At 36.3% G+C, this 21,883-nt stretch overlaps 1 protein-coding gene across 2 annotated transcripts in view; it reads left to right on the top strand.

Annotated features, from left to right (window-relative positions):
* The window catches only part of LOC140199578 (cytoplasmic dynein 1 intermediate chain 2-like), a 95,803-nt gene that overhangs the window by 43,068 nt on the left and 30,852 nt on the right, over positions 1–21,883 (top strand). Inside the window, exons 5-8 of one of the 2 annotated variants that reach the window (XM_072261882.1) lie at positions 3,175–3,290; positions 18,772–18,852; positions 21,451–21,613; positions 21,706–21,805. In XM_072261882.1, the coding sequence (XP_072117983.1) occupies positions 3,175–3,290; positions 18,772–18,852; positions 21,451–21,613; positions 21,706–21,805 (460 nt within the window). Of the gene's footprint in view, positions 1–3,174; positions 3,291–18,768; positions 18,853–21,450; positions 21,614–21,705; positions 21,806–21,883 lie in introns of both variants that reach the window. The other variant, XM_072261881.1, reaches the window with a different exon arrangement.

Raw genomic sequence — 21,883 nt, 5'->3', positions numbered from 1 at the left:
CACTTTTTAAAGCTTAAGTATAAAGTATTCAGAAAAGAGTTTTAATCAGTTTTAGCAACTTTAAATAAATACAGCAGTCAATTGTGGCTGACCATTTTAATGAAAACCATATGTTAATTCTATGAATATTTCAGCATACTTGGATGGAGAAATTCAGCATTGTGTTTTAAAATTTGAAACAAAGCAACATATCTACCAAATTATAAAATAGCGATAATGTCCAGAGAGTATATAGAAGTATTTTCTGGAGTTAGCAGACTGTGTATACATTTAAGATTCTTATAGGGGTTTATTTTTCTGAATCTTCATCTAAGTTCATGTGGTGGCACAGTGAATGTTGGAGAAAGTGCCTGCCTGATTTTTCTTTCAATTAAAATTGAAGGAAAATGTAGTGGGTTTATGCTGCAACCCATTTAATTTTCTGATATTCATTGTGCTACACGTGTCAAAGATGCTACTTGCTTAACCTCTTGTTCACTCATTGGCATGGCAAAATAACTGTTACAAATGTCACATATTCATTTGCAAATTATTGGCATTCAGTGTCATATTTACTGATTGATATTATAGTACAATGCTTATTTGTTGTTCCTTTCTGCGCCTTGTGGCGTATTGGGCAGCGACCTTGCTGTTTCGTTAGTACTATTGTCTGATTTTTACAAGGGCGAGTTGCTAGTTCGATTTTCACCCCAATACGGATGGAAATGTGCAAGCAACTGGCCTAATTCAAAGCTGGGACCACTTGCCTTGATGTCCAGTGCTGATGCCAATACAATACCAGCCGCACACAATGCTTCTAGATGTCTAACAGATGAGCTATGAAGTTTCCAAACAAGTTTGAACGGTCAATTCAGTTAGGATGCTGTAGTACTTTCATTCTAAGTCAACAACAGAGAAGCATGAATCACTAGACTGGACTAAAATACACTGTGAGATTCAAGATGATACAGCGATGAGCTCACCGAAAGCAGTTCCTACTATGGTGAAAATTAGAGACAGGGCAGTATAATTGTTGCACAGATTGCTGAACAAATTGTAACAGTAACTATCATACATTACTTCAGTATCAGCTTTTAATCTAGCCCAATGTATTGCTACCACAACTTGCAAGTTTAATGGTAATTTTCACCTAATGAAATAGCCAAAATGTCTTAGCAAAATATAATTAGAAATGAATAATAGTGGGTAAGAAGATAGCAGATATTTACTAAAGAATAGATTAGAGGAATTTTTGAGGATAATATTGAAGTTGAGAGAAGGCAGTTTTATAGCGAAAATGCAGCTCTGGTGCATGCTGATTGTATGAATAAGCCATCAATTGGAGATGAATACACAAGGGAGACTATGCTGGATAGATGAAAGGCAGATACTTGAATAAATGCCAGTGCTAGATTTCTGGATAGGTTTAAACTTGTGCAGAATTTATCTGAAATTTGTGTCAAATGTCTGTCAGTAAAGAACTAGGGCAGCAGTAAGTTGTCATCAAAACCTTACTGGCTCCACACCACACAAAATTATTTAATCTCCCAAAAGGCATTTTTGTTTAATGATTCAGCACTTGGTATGTTAGTGAGATTAGAATATTGTTACGACACTTTTGCTAACCTGAAATATAGTATGGGTGAATTGCTAAGAACTCTCTGGTTACATAAGTGCTTTATTTTAAAAAATAGCTGGTTTGGTAACACATACTTTTAGCTTATTTGGGTTTGATTCTGCTTTGGGTGGAGATTGCATGCACTCCCTGTGGCTGTGTGGATTTCTTCTGATTCTTTATTTCCTAATATATCTTAAAGATATACTTTTGGGCTAATTGGTTACTGTGAGTACCCTTAGTGTAAGTAGGAGTGAAATTGGGGGGGGGTCTTTGATGGGCACATTACAAAGAATAGATTACAGGGAGATATGTGGAGAGATAGGAACGCTCTGGTAACTGGCATGTATTTGGTAGGTGTCATGGCAGCCTCCTTTGCTATGAGGAAATAAGATATACAGGCAGTCCCCGGGTTATGAACGAGATCCGTTCCTAAGTCTGTCTTTAAGTCGAATTTGTAGGTAAGTTGGAACAGGTGCATATGGTTCTTATTTAGCGTCAGTCAAATGTTTGTCTTAGTATATAGTATATATTTTACCTTTCTATGCAGAGCTTTTCTTTTTTTTGTCATAAATGGCCTTGTAGCAGCTGAGGCCCTCAGTAACTATACGGTAAACTTAGATGAACCTCTCTGTATTAGGATTTTGCGTCTCTAACTTTACCATCCCGGCTTCAGTGAGACGAAAGGCTTCAGCTAACTCTTTTGTCAAAAACTTTTTCGGTTCTGGAGTTTTTAGGTCCCAGTCTTCTTCCTCAATCTTATTATTGGATTAATAGAGGGAGAGAGTCAATGAATTTCAAACCTAGTGCCCCAGTTGAAATGTCGCAGTGGGAAATTTTATTTGTATATGAGTATCTCTTTCCATATGTGCCAGAGCTGATCATTCACGATTAAAGGACACACAATCCAAAACCTTTTAAATTTTTCTTCAGTTCACTGCATGCCATATTGGATAGCCCTTTATTGAGGCGTATTTTAATCTATCATTGAATATTTCTATACCCACTTGACCTAATCATTTTCTTTTAGTCAATTTTATCTTAATTTTTGATAAATTCCTTAGATTATTATTTCTTCCTGTATAGCTTGAAAGTTTTAACATTATTGATTGCCGTAACATGTAATTGTGTGAATGTACTTTAGCAAATATAATACTCAATTTATAATAATTGTCTGTAATATGTTCATCAATACTAACATCATTAATTTAAACTCTTTTTGATAATGCTGCATGGTTGACTTGTCAATCAATTAGGACCTTTCATTGGGATACCGATCCTTCAGTTCTACAGCTTCAAGCTGAATCTGATCTTGGGTATTGCTTACTTATTCTATTTTTTTCTACTTTTTAAGAATTAATTAACAAATATTTCTGACCTCATTTGTGCTACTTTATGAAAAACTTGAATGTAACAGCTACAAATTGTACTTTTTAATTATTTACCAGCTTATATTTTTCATCTGCACTCTTACTGATTTTAAGTGAGAATACCACAATGTTTTGTTAAATCCTTAGAAGTGCTCACATGATTATTTTCTAACATAAATTTCATTTCCTATCCTGAACATTTGTTGACAGGCGTGGAACAATCAAATTGGAGATGGCAAAGATCACACAGGTAGATTTTCTTCCACGAGAGATTGTTACTTATACTAAGGGAACACAAACTCCAGTTATTACACAGAAAGCTGAAGGTATGTTGATATTTAAAATAAAAATACTAATTTTAGATGTTACTGAAAAACTATAAAATAAAAAATACTTCTCTATTAAAAAAATTGTTTTTCAGTAATGTGGCAGATAAGTATTTGTTGTAATATTTTTCAAAATCATATTCTTGCATTGCTTTTTACAAATGATATATGCTCATACAAAACAGGAGTGTGTGTGGGCCATGGCAGTCAAAGCTCAAACTGGGCATGGCACCTGATGATGATGATGATATGCTCATAAAAAGTAAAATATTCCAGACTATGTTATTACTGTACTGAAGTGCAATTTACAGCAAAATCCACAGAGGTTAGATTAGTTTAATATAATAAAACGTAGTGGCTGCACTGTGGAGCTGCAGGTATTGCAGCTGTCTCACAGCTTTGGTGATTTGAATATATTTCATTTATCTCAATAATAGTCCTCACATCACATTGCCACTAATGGTGAATTTGGTAATAGCCATGACTTTTTATACATATTCCTTTCTGTATTTTGTAGTTTGCCACACACAGTTGCACTTTATTTGAATAGGTGAACTATATTTCATATGTAATGTAAACTAGTTGATGCCTCATGTCCTGTTTGTTGAATTGTCTATAACTAGATGTGGCAAGACTATAGAGCTTCAGTTTAATATGATTCATTGGTTGTGTTTCTGTTTATTCCTTGTTACTTCTGCTGTTTAGTAAGTATTCTGTATTGCACTTTCACCAAGTTGGCAGACCTTTTTTGTTTAAGTATGTCAGATGCTGCTCCAGTAAACCCTTTTGCACTCTTCACTAAACCTTTCTACCGCAGATTATTCAAACTGCAGATGGATGCTTGCTTTTGAGCTGCTAGATCTACTTTGAATCTATTCCACTTAGCACAATTGTATCGCCTTACAACAGGTGTGACGAGCTCCACAATGTTTTTGCAGCGGACACTTCCATTAATGCTGTCATGGACGTGTGCACCTACAACAGGTAGATCTGTAAGGATGAAGCCAAGTTGATTTGTCCCTCATGTTGAACAAAGACTGTCTGTTTTGGAGGAAAAGGAATTGTCAGGTCACATCTTGCATCAGGGTTGAAAGTGACCGGGAGATGGCCAGTATAAAGAGGAGTGGGGGAATGGAGACACAAGAGCTCAAAGTAATTGATGAACTGGGAAGGGGCGAGGGATCAAAGGCAGGAAAGGCCAGCTAGAGGATGGGAAGGATGGAGTTGATGAGGGCAGAGGAAAAGAAAGGAGTGGCAGATGGAACAAGGTGGAGGGGAGAAGGGGATGGTGAAGTTGGAGATAACTGCTAGAGGGAGATAAACAGGAATGCAGAGGCTACTAATGTTGGAATCTGATAAGATTCCAACAGATCCAGATGGGAGCTTATGGTGGATCCTGTGGGTGAACTGTGTACTAAATAGATGGAGCCAGAAAGAGTTCGGAGGTTAACAATGGGTACATGGGCCGGGGGTGGCTTGAGGTGGGAAGGAATAAAAATGGGAGGATGGACAAGGATTGGAAGGAGAGGGATGTGGAGGAGCAAGAGGAAGAAAGGTGCTTAGTCAGCCAGCTACGGCAATGATAGTGCTACTAAACTATTCCTGGTGATGGGCATTTAAGTCCTCCATATATTAGTATCCAGGTTTTCCTTTCTGGATCTACAGTTTTCCTCTAAAGTTGCAAAAGATCTTCTTTGGGCATGCATACTTTTTCATGTTTATGATGTCCTCAGTAATGTCATTTGACAGCACTGTGTTCGACTTCTTACTACCTGTTTTGACTCTTCCATTGTCTGCAAATTATAAGACCACAAACTTGAATTCCCATCATCATCAATTCTAGATCATAGCATATATGTGCTAAAGGGAAGGCTGAGACAACATTGATTGTTCAACGAGAACGATGAACGTATGGTCCATCTTGACTTACTCCTGAACTCATTTGCTCTTTGTAAAAATGAAGAAATCTTATCTGATTTAGTTTTTCGATGTCCTAACAATCTCACCAAAATAAAATATCTTCTTTCTTTTGATATATTTATATCATCTACTAGCTCATTCACCATCTGTTGAATTTTTAAAATATTTTATCATGGAAATTCTTTGTAATTCTGAACACTCTATCAAATCTTGCATTGAATTTCTCTGCTATATAAAAGTATCCAGTGCCTCCAGTGTTGTCTTAAAACCAAAACCTTAACCAGATGATCATCTTGGTTAACATTGTTTGGGCTTCTATCATCTAATGAGAATAAGTTGCCCAAAACTGTATGAAGATTTTCCTAACCACCTAATAGTGAATTGGTCTATCATTGGCTTTATTTTTGTACATAGTACTCTTATTCAAAAGAATGTAGAACTCCCACACTTTTGGCAAACAACTTCATAAACTTGGCCTTCAAATTTTATGTGTTTTTGAATTATAAATTAATGCACTTTTGCTTGGGGCTACATTTTCTCTCGTTAGCATGTATTTGCATTGCTTATTCTTCCTCTCAGAATGTTTCTTCTTTTCTCTGTATTAAATGCTAATTGACATTAATCTTTTCAAGTTCCTAGATGATTTGTAACCATACATTCCTCATCTGAATATTTAATAGATTACAAAATCAAATCCTAAAATTGAGATGTATTTGTTAACTGTTGTAATTAGGGGGATTTATCTACAGAAGAAGAAACCAAATTAGCTCATAATGGAGACTCTTCAATGTTGCAGTGTTGATTAATGCTTTGAACCTCGTGTGCTCTCACTTTTTAATCCACCTACTGTACTTCAGCTCTGCCCAAAAGCAGTTGCTCTCCATGTTTGTGCTAACTAGATCTGTTGGCTTTGGAAACCTGCTTCAATTACTAAACTGTCATATAGTTCCCAAAAGTAAAGAACACCTCCAGTCATTGAACTCACCACAAATCTGAAAGACCAGGCCTAGCTTTGATATTTATAAAGCTCCATGACTGTGAGCTAAAGGCACGTTATGGTGATCACTCATCTTCATGACAGTATTCTGGATCAATGTTGATAAAAATGGAATTGTCAAAATAATTGTGGCTTACCTTCCTCCTCCGGCTTCCTACAACTGGAGTTCTTTGTAGATACTTGAGAAGACACCAGAATCAGGTTTAATATCTCTGACATATGTTGTGAAATTTGGTGTCTTGCAGCAGCATTACGGTGCAATACATTTAAAAAACTACAAATTACAATAAGGTATTATGAGGAATAGAATTTGTTCCTAAAATGTTGAGTATGTGTCTTCAGGCAGCAGGTCCTGATGAATTAGTACTAGAACAAATTATCGCCCTTGAAGATTATGGAATTGAAAAACTTACTGATTTAATCAGTGACATTTATGAGACTGGAATAATACCAGAAGAGATGAAAAAATCAGTATTTATCACTCTTCCTAAGAAACCTGGAGCAATAGAATGTGAATTACATAGGACTGTAAGTTTAATGAGTCATATCACCAAGATACTTATAAGAATTTTGATGACAAGATCTAAAAGTAAGATAGAAGCTGAAATAGGTGAAGAACAAAGTGGTTTTGTGAAAGACAAAGATACAAGAAACACAATATTGATGTTAAAGATACTACCAGAATGAGCTATTCAAGTGCAAAAAGATTTGTTTGTTTGTTTTATCGATGACACAAAAGCATTTGATAAAGTGAAGCACAATAAGTTATTTGAAATATTACAGAAAGCTCTAGATCTAGATTCAAAAGACCTCCACCTAATCAGAAATCTGTACTGTGAACAAACTGCCGCTGTAAGAATAGATGGAGAAGTGAGTCAGTTTACGAAAATCAAGAGAGGCGTTAGACAAGGATGTGTTTTCTCCCCTGATTTATTTAATGTGTACAGTGCAACAATATTACAAAAAATAAGAGACATCTTGGGAATCAAAGTTGGTGGTGAAAACATCAATAATTTCAGATATGCATATGACACTATGTTAATTGCAAGTACGGAGGAAGAACTACAAAACTTAATTGATATAGTTGTTGAAGAAAGTGCAAAAATGGGTCGGTCTATCAATTGCAAAAAGACAGAATGCGTGGTGATATCCAAAAAGAAGGAGAATCCTATCTGAAGACTGAGAATAAACGGGGAAGACATAAAACAAGTACAGAACTTTTGCTACTTAGGAAGCTGGGTGAGATCAGATGGCAGGTGCGACATGGACATCAACAGAAGAATAGGGATGGCAAAAGACACCTTTATGAGAATGAAGAGCATACTGACCAATTCTAAACTAGGCATGACAACCCGCCTCAGAGTACTGAAATGTTACATTTATCCAGTTATGTTATATGGCTCAGAATGTTGGACAATATCTAGTAACATGAGGAAACGAATTGAAGCAGCAGAGATGTGGTTTTTGAGGAGGATACAAAGAATATCATGGACGAAACAAATATCTAACGAGGATGTCATGAACAGAGCAAACATAAAAAGAGAAATAATGTAGGAGATCATGAAAAGGCAACGTAACTTCATTGGACATGTGATTAGGAAAGAGGAGTTAGAATGCACGGTAATTATGGGAAAGATTGAAGGGAAGAAAGCAAGAGGAAGACAAAGACAAATGATGATGGAGACAGCAGCCAGAGAACTGGAAATGAATACCAATGAATGAATTGATCCACTTGACATGAAACAGGAGTGTGTGGGCCATAGCAGTCAAAACTCAAACTGGGCATGGGACCTGATGATGATGATGACCTCTTCCCTTATGGTGGTAATAAGAAGAGAGCACATCATGTGTTGTGGGAATCCTTAATGATGAATGCTGCCTTTTTGAGACATTGCATTTTGAAGATGTCCTGATTGCTTGGGAGGCCAGTGTCCATGGTGGAGCTTGGAAATGTGAGGTGATTAAAGCTGCATTTTATCAGAACTGGTTTTTGTAGTTTAGGATGTGACTGTGAATCATGCTGTAAGATTTCCAATGATCACTTGAACTTGTAAGCAGACAAGTAGGCCCTCAATTTAAAGCTCACCTGAAATAATGAAGGTTAAATGTAAATTACATAAAGTCTTGGAACTATAACCCACAGTTTCCTAAGTGAAGCATTATAAACATTACAAGTTTACACACTTAAACTGAAAGATGCTCTTTCCAATAATAAGTCTTAATTTATGATTTTGAACTGCATTTATAATTAATTTCTCAGCTAAAATCATTCAGTGCTGCATGTATGTTTGATTGTGTTGTGATTATAGGAAATAAATTGAGTCAAATGCCTTATTCCTAGAAGGACACAAGGACTTCTGAGTTAACAAAGCACAACTATTTCACAGATGATTTAACTTTGATTAACCCACTCCATAGAAGCTCATCATCTAGACAGCTGTAACTTCAACTCCTGGTTATTGTTAGGTGCACCCTAATTTACAGCCATACTTTTCTTTCCACCTAAATGCAATACATCACAATTTTGATGTTAAGACAGAGTTAAAACTCAGTGGTTCATTAACCCTGTGTTCAGTGTTCATTGACGACAGTCGATCACTTTGGTAGTAACTGCTATTTCAGTGCAGAATCTTTATTGTAAAGTCTGCTGGAGATAAATCTGTTGATGAAAGCTGGACTGCAGTAAATCTAAAAGCAAGTGGCATTTTATTTTAGAATTGACAATATGGCACAAAACTGCTTTGATGGTAGCTGCCCTCTTGTACTCTAAATTTGTTAGGTATGTTATTATTTCAGAAAAGGAAATATTTTCTTTAACTCCTGCAATATGGTGTTTTCATGTACTTCTCTGTACAAAAGACTGAAATTGCAAATATTCAGCAGCAACCAATATTAATGTTGAACTGATTATCATAGCTAATTATTGAAAGCTCTCTAAACAGAATTTGAATATTTACAATTTTGTCATAAATATTTTAATTTGAAAGTTAGTGTACCAAATGGAAGTTTTAAAAATGGCTGTCTGCATGGTTCTGAAATTAAACACCTGTTCTGTGATTAGAAACTAGAAAATAGAATTTGTTAAGGGATTAAATAACAAAACCAAAAGAGTGGAATTAGATTTTTTAAAAAGTAAAATAAAATTATTTCAATACTTGGCACAGTATTTGCATATGAATAGTGACTATAGAAATACCGTCAAAAATATACCTAAATACATTTAATTTTCTTTTAACACCAGTAAAACTATTGACAATATATCTCATTATATTATCAATAGCTTTTGTTTTGCTTTTGCTTGGAATTATGGCTTCCCATTTGCTGTGGTTGATGGAGCCCGCTCTCGCATCATCTTTGTTTTTCATACTTCTCTCACCACGCCTCTTCCCAGACAGAATAGAGATATATCCCTCATCCTTACCTTTCACCCTATGAACCAGGATATCATCCTTCACTTCTATTAACTGCAAAGAGACCCACATCACCAGCTACGTCATCTTCTCCCAACCCCTTCCTGCCTTCTGCAGAAACCAATTTCCAGGACTCTGGTTCACTCACGCTCATCCCTCACTGAGCCATGTCATCTTCCCTTGCCATTGCTGTAAGTCTAACACTTGTCCTCCCTCTCCACCTTCCAGGTTACCCAAAGAGCCCTTCCAGGTGAGACAGAGGTTCATATGCACCTCCTCCAACCTCAACTACTCCATTCAGTGCTCCAATGGCCTCCTCCACATCTTTGAGATCAAGTGCAAACTGGGCATCAGTTTCGCAGAGCACTTACATTTGGAATCGCACTGCCCACCTTGAGCTCCATTGCATGCCATTTAAATTCCCTTTCCCAGTCCCTCATTGCTGTGACCATCCTTGGCCTTCTTTACTGCCAGGATGTGGTCCAAGCTGGAGGAACAGCACCTCATGTTCCACCTGAGTAGTCTACACCCCAACTGCATGAATATTGAAGTTTTTTTTCATTTCTAGGTAACTTTCTCCTCTGGTGTGTTTTTTTTTTACTTATCTCCCTCCACTGTCTCCCCACCCTTTGATCCTCCTGATGTCCTCCCGTCTTTTGTCTTTTCCTCATAACTCACCAACCCCACTTCATCCATCATTGTCCTTTCCCCTTCCTGTTTCCATCTATCCACTACATACGTACTGCTCACCTACAGTTAACCCACCCTTTCAACTGGTTCCATCTGCCATTCATATCTCTCAGAATGGTTTCCATTCTCAGCACCTTATCAGAGTTCAGCACTTGTAGCCCTTTGTGTCACTGTTTATTTCAGCTGCTTCCGGTCTCACATTCCATTCCCCCCATCTTGCTCTATCTGTTTTTCTTTTTCCACATTCCTCTGTTTATCTGCCTCAAAATTGTTATTCACCTGCAGCTATTTTCCAACTCCACCTCTGCTCCCCTCCCCTAACTGACACAACCTGCCTGTTATCAAACACCGCTTTTCAATCCACCACTCATCTCACATACCTTTTCCTCCTTATACTGTTTATATCGCCTCTCAGCTCTCTCTCGATGCTGGGTTTTGACTCAAAGTGTTAATGCTTCCTTTCTTCCTGCAGATAATCTTTGACCTGCTGAGTTCCTCCAGTAGATTTTTGACTGATGATAAAGCCTGAAAGTTTAAAATTTCTTGAGCCTCTTACCATTTTCACTATTATTTTGACCCCTTGCAATCTGCTTCCCTATTTGGATTAAAGTCATAGTGTCTATTGCACTACGGTCTACGGTCCACCTTTTCCATAACCCCCGAAAACTCTCTTCTCCAGGTACTTGTCTAGGTATCTTTTAACTGTTGCAGTTGTTCACCTCAACTACTATTTCATTCCAAATATGCACCACCTTTTGCTTGAAGAAACTGCTCCTGATTTTCCTTTTAAGTCTATCGCCTCTGATCTTAAAACCATGTCCTCTCGTTTATTGCACCCCATCCCTGGGGAAGACACTGTGGGCTTTCACCCTCAAAATCTTCTGTACCTCTGTCAGGTTACCCCTTCCCTCCAATCGCAAATTAAAGGGAATAAAGTCCTAGTCTACGCAACCTCTTCTTGTAACTCAGGCCCCCAAGGCACCATCCTGGTAAATCTTCTCAACACTCTTTCTAGTTTAATAACACCTTTCCTACGAGAAGGCAACTTAAACTGTACACAATACTCCAATACTTCACTAGCATCCCATTTAAATGCAACATAAGTTCCCAATTCCTGTACTCAAGTCCCTGATTGATGAAGGCCAGCATTCCAATTGCCTTCTTCACCACCCTATCTGCCTGCGATGCTACTTTCAGCCATCTATGCACTTGGACTCCTCGTTCCCTCTGTTCTAAAGCACTCCTGGGGCCCTACCATTCTGGTTTGTTTTCCCAAATTGCAAGTACCTCACATTTGTCTGGTTTGGAATCTATTTGCCAATCCTCAGTCCACATACTAGGCTGTTTAAGATCCCCCTGTAATTTTTTCATACATTGTACACTGTCTGCAACACCAGCTATTGTATTATCATTTGCAAACTTACTAACCACATCCAAATCATTTATATAAATACCAACAATGAAGGTCCCACCACTGATCACTGTGGCATAGGACTGGACACCAGTGTGAATAACCTTTGTCCATTGCCTGCTGCTGTTTCATATCTCTATTTCTTTAACCAAAACTCAGGATTACAAATGTCACCTTTTCCAATATTAGGATTTCAAAGTTTGTTCAGATAATTGGTCAGCAGGAAATCTGATCTTTCAACCCAGTGAACCACAGGAATTTCACAGCAAAACTGACCCATTTGACCTGATTTTTCTGTGCTGGTACTAAAAGAGGAAATTCCTTCCTACAGCTTGTGATCTATTGCACTGCAGATCACATCCAGTAGTATCAAAATGTGAGTGGTGTTTCTACCTCTACCACCACTTCAGATCATGACCTCCAAAGCTCTCCAATTTTTGGAGTCAAAAAATTCTTTTCCTCATTTCAGTCTACACAATCTATACCACCACCTATTTTAGTATTCATAGACTTAGTAACTATGTCTTGTATATTCACATCCAAATAGCAAAGTTCTCAGCACCAGCTTCATGGCACAGCACTATACACAGGCCTCTAATTCAAGAACAACCATCACCCCCTGGGCCAGTTATGAATCCAATTTGTTATGTCCCCCTAGATCCCATGCAATCTGACCTTCCAGACTAGTCTGCCATGACTGAGCTTGTCAAAGGCCTTGCTAAAGTGTTCTCTGAAAGTGGCCTAATGTGCTTTAGAATTCCCTGTGCTGTAGTCATTAGTGTTTCATGTGTCAAGTTAGCACAGAAAAGCAAACTTGCAATAAAAACGGAAAATGCTGGAAACCCCCAACAGGTGTCTCTGACCTGAAATGATATCTCTGTTCTTTCCACAGATGTTGTTCAGGCATGCTGAGTTTTTCCAACATTTTCTTTTTTTATTCTGGATTTACAGCATTTTTAGTTTTTTTAGATTTTTGTTCAGTAACTTTACTGTGTACAACGTGCACTACTGAAAATAATATTTTTGGTTGTTTGTTCAACAAATCATTCACAGTTATGTGTTCTTCCATTTTACGATTGTTGTCCTTTCAGATCTCTTATAATATTTAAATAACTTTCTCTTTCAGATTAACTTCAGTATTAAATTGGCTTTGTCTTATGTAATTTCAAATATGTAATCTATTACTAGAAACAGATACTTTATGGTGATGTGTACAGAAAGTTTGAAGTGTCACTGGTCAGTTTCAACAGAGATACCACTATTACAGGGTAATATTGACTTAAGGTAATCATTCTGTCTCTGTGTATATATTATTTTTCAATAAATGTATCTGTATTTCCACTTTAAGATGATTCCATGTGATGTAAAATACAGTTATTATAGTATAGAGTTTCTGGTCTTGAGAAAATGTTCATTTTAAAATTATGTAATGTTAAGGTTTTGGCTTTGATTTTATGTAAAGCTGTCAACAAAGTGACATGGGGTGGCAAGCACACCTGCAGAGATTATTTTAATCTTTGGTGTCACGTTTCTAGTTTTGTGCTTGAACAGCTTTGGACCCCTACTATGATAGACTGCTTTCAGATTAATAGATTGTTCAGTGTATAAGTAATTTCTGTGAAAGGATGTGCGTCTTCTGTGTCTCAGTGTGATTATTTTTGAAAAAAAAAGCTTTCATTTTTAAGTAGCACAAAAGCTATAATTGGTACACTTTGTACGGAAGTGTCAGTGTATGAGAGATCGGAATCACTATGAATTCTTTTTAAGCATTTCTTCCCCTCTGCACCACCGCCTCCTCAGTGGGGTCATGCAGATCACTAGCTTCTCCTGAAATGGCCATTTTCTCTGGCAGGTGTATTATACCCTGTGTTTTCAGATTGTTTTTTCTTTCTGAATGGATGGCAGGTTGATTGCTCTGGCTACATTCTCAGAGAAAGGGCTGACAAATGCAGCAGTGCTTGCTCAAAAGGCAGTGATTACTGTTTTCCTTTGCAGCTGATTGAAGCCCTTGAAAGGAAAAATTTTAACTTTCCAATTTGGTTGCAAGTATGAGCATATCTGCAGGATATTGAAATTGTTCATGTTATCAACCCATTTCTATAAACTTGTCAGAATGGTAGGCAAATTCAATTCATATTTACTGTTAAATTTACACATACGATTATCATTTTTATAAAGCAAAAGTTAATACCGTAGTGTGCATTTCACCACTATTTTTCTAAACTCTGGGGGTGGCTTAATTACATTTATTGTCTGCATAAATGTGTTTGTTGTAAGGACTCGAAAATCCTTATAACAAACACATTTGTGTTAGTGTGGCTTGGCAGCTGTTGTAGCCTTCATGATGTATTTTATTCAGTCTTCAGCCTGAATAGTTGCCTTTAACTCCCCTGGTGGGCCAGTAATTACAGTCTTGCTGTTGGAGAAAATGTGATTGGAGGCAGTCAGGCAGAAAATTTTGTGCCATCCCAGTGCCACTTTGTACTGGAGAACATAATCTCAGTAGTACCATCTGTTCTTTGTTGTCTAGTCATCTGGACTAGCTGCTGAGACCTGATTTGGGCAGCTGGTTCCCATTCTTTGACCAGCTCATTTCATGTAGCCCTCAGTAAATAAACTGACTTGTCAAACCAATAGCTTCCAAAGATCTTTGTATTCAGTTTCTCTAGGTATGGGAAACCTTCTCGGAGGTAGGAGCGGTGAGAAACACGTAATGAACTAGTGTGGAATTTGACATTTAAACCACATGAATCAAGGCAACAGGAGGATGGCAAAAGTAGAACTAAATTTTAATAATAATTAAATTTGGTCATGTAGATTTGGGCAACTTTTTCTCCTAATCAGTACAATATTATATGTTTTTCAAGATTGTCCAATAGAGACTCATCTTCTGCTTGCTTATTGCTTACTTAACAATGCAATCAATTCCATAATTCCTGCGATCAAGGAAAATAAAAGCAGCAAATGGAAAACTTTTGCTTCCAGATTGTATACCTTCCAAATTGTGCTTATGAAATTATAGCTTCATTTTGGCTTGTTGCAAATTCTAGAATTCTTTATCAGTGTTGTGAGAATATTATCAACACAAGAATTGCAGCACTTAATAAAAGGTTATATATTCCCAGTGTCACTAAGAATGTTTTGCATTACACACATTTGCAAGGAATTACTAAGGCAATATTAGTAGAGGGATTCATTCGTTTTGGTTCAGATTTAATTCATTCAAATAAACCAAGCGATCATAGTAAATTTGAGGAGTTGCATGCTTTAACAGGCCCTGAGGCATTTTGTAATCACATTGAAGGAAGTTCGACATGGATGCTGTGTTCTGTGGATTTCCAGTGAAGTGCCAGTATTCCTGGAACACCAAGGCAGGAACTGCACTAAAAGAGACTTTGGACTCGAGAATTAGAAGCAGGCTTTGACTGAAGGCCTATGATAAGACCAAGATCTCGAGAGAATTGAATAATGTGACAGGATACATCTGTGGCAGTGGTCAAAGAAATGGCAGCATTAGTACAAACTTTCACTCCTTTCCCCATTGGATGATTGGATACTTTTATTTTCATTTTTAAAATTTTTTTTATTGATTATTATTAAAGATCAACAAAAAATACATTAAGGTAATCAAGTCAGTATGTCAATATGTACAATGAAGAATTAAATTAGCAAATAACTGATTAACAAAGCCAAGCAATATGTCAATAATAATAAGAAAAAATAAAGCGTTAAGAATGTTTTTTTGAATGAAAAAGAAAGAACCCCTACTAAGAGAAAAAAAAAACCCTACTAACTTAAAAAAAAAAGGGAAAAAAACCCATTAGGAGCACAACCCTGGACCCATACGTTATATGTGTTTTTGGTTATATTGGGCTGATAAAAATGAACGACAACCTTGGGCTGATTTGGAATTGAAAGCTGTGAAACAGTTTCACTTAACCTCGTTATTAGGAGCTTCTCTACCTGTACAACTGGCCAAAGTTGCTAATTTAAATTTATATCCTGTGATTAAGCAGTCATTACGAATTTGGTTCTAGTTTTGTAATTTTTTTAATCTCAAAAAATTTAAACTTTTTAGTTTAATTTATCAAATTATTTATTTGAATCTTCATTAAGTGATCCTACCTTTCTTCTTTGGAGGAATAAAGGAGTTTATTCCTTCATGGATCTGTTCCAAGATGGCCGATGAATGTCTTTTGAGAAATTAGTAACTAAATACTCCCTCATATTCACATTTCCTGCAATATCTTCAGGTCAGACACTTCTTACAAGAATATTTAAGTAATTTTCCATATATACAGGATTCTGACCTGTTAGATATTATTTTAGAAATGAACCCTTTAGTGAAAGGTTTTATTGGGAGAATTTATAATTTATTGTTACAACAGCACAATTACCCTTCACTTAAGATTAAGCAAGATTGGGAGAGAGAGCTTAACGTGGCCTTGATAACAGAGGATTGGATGCGGATTTTGAAGTTGGTTAACTCTTCTTCGATCTGTGCCAGTCACTCTTTAATTCAATTTAAAATTGTACATCGCTACTATTTGACAAAGGAGAGACTATCTGAAATGTTTCCTAATGTTGATAGTCAGTGTGAGAGACAGCTACATTGACATATATGTTTTGGTCGTGTTCTGTATTGAAATGTTTTTGGAAATCTGTTTTCTCTACAATTTCCAAAGTTTTAAAAATTAATCTACAACCTAATAAATTGACAGTTTTGTTTTGTATAATCCCTCAACATATTCATGGTATTTCTCTATCAGACCAACATGTAATTGCATTCGTTACATTATTGGCCAGAAGGGCTATTTTGTTGAAATAGAAAGATGCTTCTGCTCCTACTTTAATACAATGGTTCTCTCAGGTGATGCTGTGCCTTAGTTTGGAGAAAATCAGAAGTCGAACTTTTGATCCTCGATTTGATTTCGAGAAAAGGTGGGGTTCTTTTGCCCACTACTATCATCTGATTTGAGTTAATTAATATGGTTTCCTTCCGATTTTTGTTTAAATGGATTTGAGTTGGCGGATTGATGTTTTTCTTTTATGGAAGCTTGTACTTTTATTTCATTCTATGGAGTTTGCTTGAGAAAACCGTGTGGAAATTTGAGATGGAAAGCAGATTGCTTTAATTATGGATAGCCGATGCAAATTTTTGCCTTGTATTGTTTGACAATGGTTTCTTCTTCAATTTTTGCAATTCTAAAATGACCTAGTTATTTCCTTTTCTAATAAACTAGAATTTGTTTTATCAACCAAATTTCTTTGCAGTCAATTAACTGAGTTCTTTTTAGAACATTAGCTCCAGAAAACAATTAAGTAGAATGTGCCGTTCAGAAGGAAAACCCTACTTGAAAGTCTCTTTATTAGTGATAAAATTAATTAAAATAAATTTGTAAGTTGAATCCTGGAACACCATTTTATAAAGAGTAAAAGCTACCCCTGATGTTCTACAACATTCAAGAGTCCATGATCTGCTTTCATTTGGTTAGTATAAATCAGAACTAGGTCACGAGGCTTATCACGAGGCTGTTGTTTAAAGCATTAAATATTATCATGTGCTTATACCTTATTTTATAATAAAATGTTTTGAGAGGTAATGTTTGACTGTCTTTAACTGAGAGCTGAAGCTTCTTCTGCTTGTTGATTTTGATATAAAAGGTTTTAAGATATCTAATAAAGCAGAATATAAGAACAGAGGAATATTGAGGTTCTGAAAGATACCGTACATCTGGAAATCTTTGCTCAGTCAGTCAACCCCAGTATTGAGTTGGCTGGGGGTGGGGCTGATGGCTAGGTGCTATATTCATAGGGAAAGGTACTTTTCATTACTTTCCTCAATATGAATCTGTGTCATTTGCACGTGTCGAGAAATGTAAATTGATAATACATAAAATTTGTGTTTAAAAATTCCTCAAAGCTGAATTTTACTCTGTCAAATTTTTGGGTAGGATTTGTAAATTCTATAAGGTAGAATTTCTGTTACCCAGACAGCCATATGCAAAACTTTTGAAGAGTTTTCTTTATTTGTTGGCTTGTTGAATATTGTTAAATAAAACATTACCGATGCAGCTCCATTACAAGTGCAACCCTCCACACCATCGAGCCCATCTTCAAGAGGCGATCCCTCAACAAGGTGGCATCCATGGCAAGGGTCACTTCTTGGCCTCTTCTGGTTATTAACATGGGGGAAGAGGTACAAGAGCCTGAAGCCCCATACTTAATGATTCAATAACAGCGGCTGCCATCATATTTCTGAATCATCCATGAACACTACCTTGTTAGTTTTATATATTTTTTAAATTTTAAGTTTTTGTTGCTACTGCAAAAAAAACCACGCTATTTATATCAGTAATAATAAAACTGATTCAGATCCTGGAAGGATAAAGATTGTCAATGTGCATGTTGTTTTCTCTTTCCGCTTATCTGTATTTCTTTCTTATTTTATTTGTTTATGATGCTGCAATGATAACTCATGTCTATAGAATGATAAAATGATAGAAGTTCAAAAGCCATATTTGAAATTCTGAAGTATTTAACTTACGGTACCATCAAAAAAATAGAACATATTCAGATAGGCTTCTTTGGTGTTTTTTACATATCTCAAATGGAGTCCAAGTGTATGGTGAAACATACTTTTTCCCAGTTTTCAAATCTATTTGATTTACAGCTAATAAGCTGTGAACAAGATAAAAAGCTGCTAAGTGTCAGTACATCTGACAATAGAAACGTCAAATGAAGTGATTGTCATGCCATTTTCAAGATAGAATGAAGCTATTAGATAGTTCATTGCCTTGACATTGATGGCCTGAAGATTATGAGTAATAATATAGCTCTTCAGACAGTTGCAATTTATCTTTCTCCATTTTTAATAATGATCTTAGAAATATTTCTTGAGATAATCAAAATTTACATGATATTAACTTCAGAAAAGGCACATTTAATATGAAAACTTCAGGACAATATCAAAACAATGTAATGGGAGATGAGGTGTTTCAGAATGTCTGAAGGACTACAGTATTGAATTTCATGATTGTTATGTTTCAGCAGAAGAGGAGGAGGAGGAAATTGTACCCAAGCAAGTAGTTGAACCAGAACCAGTACAAATACAGAAAGAAGAAGATAAAGAAGGTATTTTGGGGTGAAAATTGATTTGAAAAGTTCTTTAAAATTGAAATTTGTTTTAAATGCTTTGGGTGCTTAGTCCACAAATACAGATTTCTTTGTATTTGCTATTGTGTCCCAGAGCATTTTGTTTATTTATGTCAGCAGAAAATTCCTTTACAGATCAGGCAAACAAAAATTTTGCAAATAATGAGTATTTATTAGCTGAGTTTGAGGTTCTTAAATTCATCCTGGGGAAGACAGATTTTGAAATTTTGCAAAACAATGTCAGGAGTTAAGGAACAGCCATTTTTCTGATTGAACCTTATCCATGTAGTATTCTCCTATGAGAGTGGGTTTAAGTTACCCCAGTATATTTGCAAAGCATCTTATAATTTCCCAAGAGATCATATATTCCCTGATTTGTTGTTGAAAATTTATTTGATACTGATTTCCTTTTAGAGTTTGTATTTCCTTGGTCTACTTAATTTGACTTTTTTTAGTTGAGATCATATTTGTTGTTCTTATGACTTTTTAATGCAGATATATTTCAGTAAAACTATTTTAACTGTCTCAGCAAAAAATCCATAGATTTCCAGTTGAATGCAATATTGCATTAACAAGGCTGCATTAAACATTTTGTGCTCTTATTGAAATTAAGCAAGTTTATCTTTTGAGTTTTAACATTCCCTGTTCCTCCTTTTAATTTCCATCAATATTTTGTGATATGGTGTGCCTTCGTTGTTGCCAGTTGTTGCATTATGCAGTAGCGTAGTGGTTACCACAGTGCTTTACAATACAGGAGACCTGGGTTCAATTCCCACTGCTACCTGAGTCCTCTGGGTGCACTGGTTTCCTCCCACACTCCAAAGACGTACCAGTTGACAGACTCAATAACTAAATAAATTAGTCTAAGTAGCAATTCAAAGCTTGGAAAGGACATGAAGAATGACTTGGGAATATAGACTAGATTAGAGGTTGGATGAAAATTCTAATTGAATCTAATCTTATCTTTTCTTGATATTCACAAGATTAATTACTAAGGCTTTGTAAGGCTTTGGTCAGACTGCATTTAGAGTATTATGAACAATTTTGGGGCCCTTATCTGAGAAAGGATGTGCTGTCATTGGAGAGGGTCCAGAGTAGGTTCACAAGAATAACCCCGGGAATGAAAGAATTAATATATGAGGAGTGTTTGATGGCTGTGGGCCTGTACTCATTGGAGTTTAGAAGAATGACAGGAAATCTTGTTGATACCTATCAAATACTGAAAAACCTAGATTGAGTGGATGTGGAGAGAATGTTCTCAATAGTGGGGGAAGTCTAGAATCAGGGGCACAGCCTCAGAATATAAAGGATGTCCCTATAGAACAGAGATAAGAAGGAATTTCTTTAGCCAGAGGGTGGTAAATCTGTCGAAGTCATTGTCACAGATGGCTGCAACGGCCAAGTTATTGGGTATATTTAAATGGAGGTTGATAGATTCTTGATTAATTAAAGCATCAATGATTATGTGGAGAAGGCAGGAGAGTGGGGTTGAGAGGGAAAGTAAATCAGTCATGATGGAATAGTGGGCTGAATGGCCAAAATCTGCTGCTATGTCTTATGGTCTAATTTTTAGGGCTGTCAATAAATTTTAAAATAGCTTTAATTCTGTACTTCCTTGGTAACTACTTAAAGTTCCACAGCCTTGAGATGCACACACCATCCCACACCTTAAACACTTTTCTTTCCCTCCTGCCACTGGCTTGGGACCATGTCACCCATCATCAGATAGGTTTTTTCATTCACTACTGTTTTGTCATAAATCAATATTGCAAAAGGAGAGAAGCAAGGATGTTGCAGAGGGGTGTCAGGATTTGAAAAAGAGGCAAGCTTGTCCATGCTTGAGAGTTAATGAGATCATGTTGGATGAGGTGTAAAGAAAGAGAGAGAAAATGAGGAAGGCAGAGTGAGGGTGGGAGAGAGCCTACTTTCTTCCATCTCTTCACCCACTGTGTTTGTCTGCCCTCCTTTCCCTTCTTTCTCACTTCCCCTGCCCATCAGTATCGAACTATGTATTTCCACTATATTGCAGGTTCTAAAGATTCATCCTTGTTTTGCACCATCACACGGAGACACTTATGTAAGGACACTTTTGGCTAATTAGTATGGAATAGCACAACAATTAAGTTCCTGGGTCCATCTCTCAGTGACCCAGGTTAACAAACAAGACTTGAATTTAAAATCCGCGGTTGCGGCTATGGCTTTCAACCTGGCAATTAATCTGAATTTTTATTAAATGCAGTTTGCCTTATAGTTAATTAACACAAAGCTACTAGATCATCATAAAAAATCCATGTGGTTCAGTAATGTAATTCAGGTGGGGAGAACTGTCTTCTGGTTTTTAAGATTTATTCCTGACTATTAAAATGGAGACTTCTGTTAAAGAAAATACAGAAGTTAACACAAGATCTGTGGTCAGAATGCCTAACTGCCTCTGCAATTAATTTGATATATCTTAAAGATGAAATAGAATTTTAATTTTGGTAAGGTTAAGATGCTAAATAGATTTAATATTTATAGAATGAAAACAGTTATGAGATTCTGAAGGAGGAAAAAAGCTTTGTTTACCTCATTTTATAGGTGTACCTCATGAACTTACAGAAGAAGAAAAGCAACAGATAATTCATTCTGATGAATTCCTCACATTCTTTGATCACAGCACTAGAATAATTGAACGAGCTCTTGCAGAGCATAAAGACTTGTTTTTTGACTACAGTGGCAAGGATTTAGAAGAAAAAGAAGGGTAATATTTAAATCCTTTACTGCATTTCTAGTGATTGCACTATTTCTGGTAAACAAATCAATGGTTTTGACTGCATTTTTTTTTCCTAATAGAGAACTCCAAGGTGGAGCTAAACTTTCTTTAAATAGAGAGTTTTCTGATGAACGCTGGTCAAAACATCGTGTTGTTACATGCATGGACTGGTCACCTCAGGTAAATTGAAGACTTTTTCATGCATTTGAATTGTACAAAATATCTATTAAAAGTGGGCCATTTTGAAAAGTCTGATTT

Source organism: Mobula birostris, chromosome 6 (assembly GCF_030028105.1).
Source record: "Mobula birostris isolate sMobBir1 chromosome 6, sMobBir1.hap1, whole genome shotgun sequence".
In the NCBI taxonomy this organism is placed as follows: Eukaryota; Metazoa; Chordata; class Chondrichthyes; order Myliobatiformes; family Myliobatidae; genus Mobula; species Mobula birostris.
The sequence above is the reverse complement of the archived record's forward strand: the minus strand, read 5'-3'. Positions and strand labels throughout refer to the sequence as shown.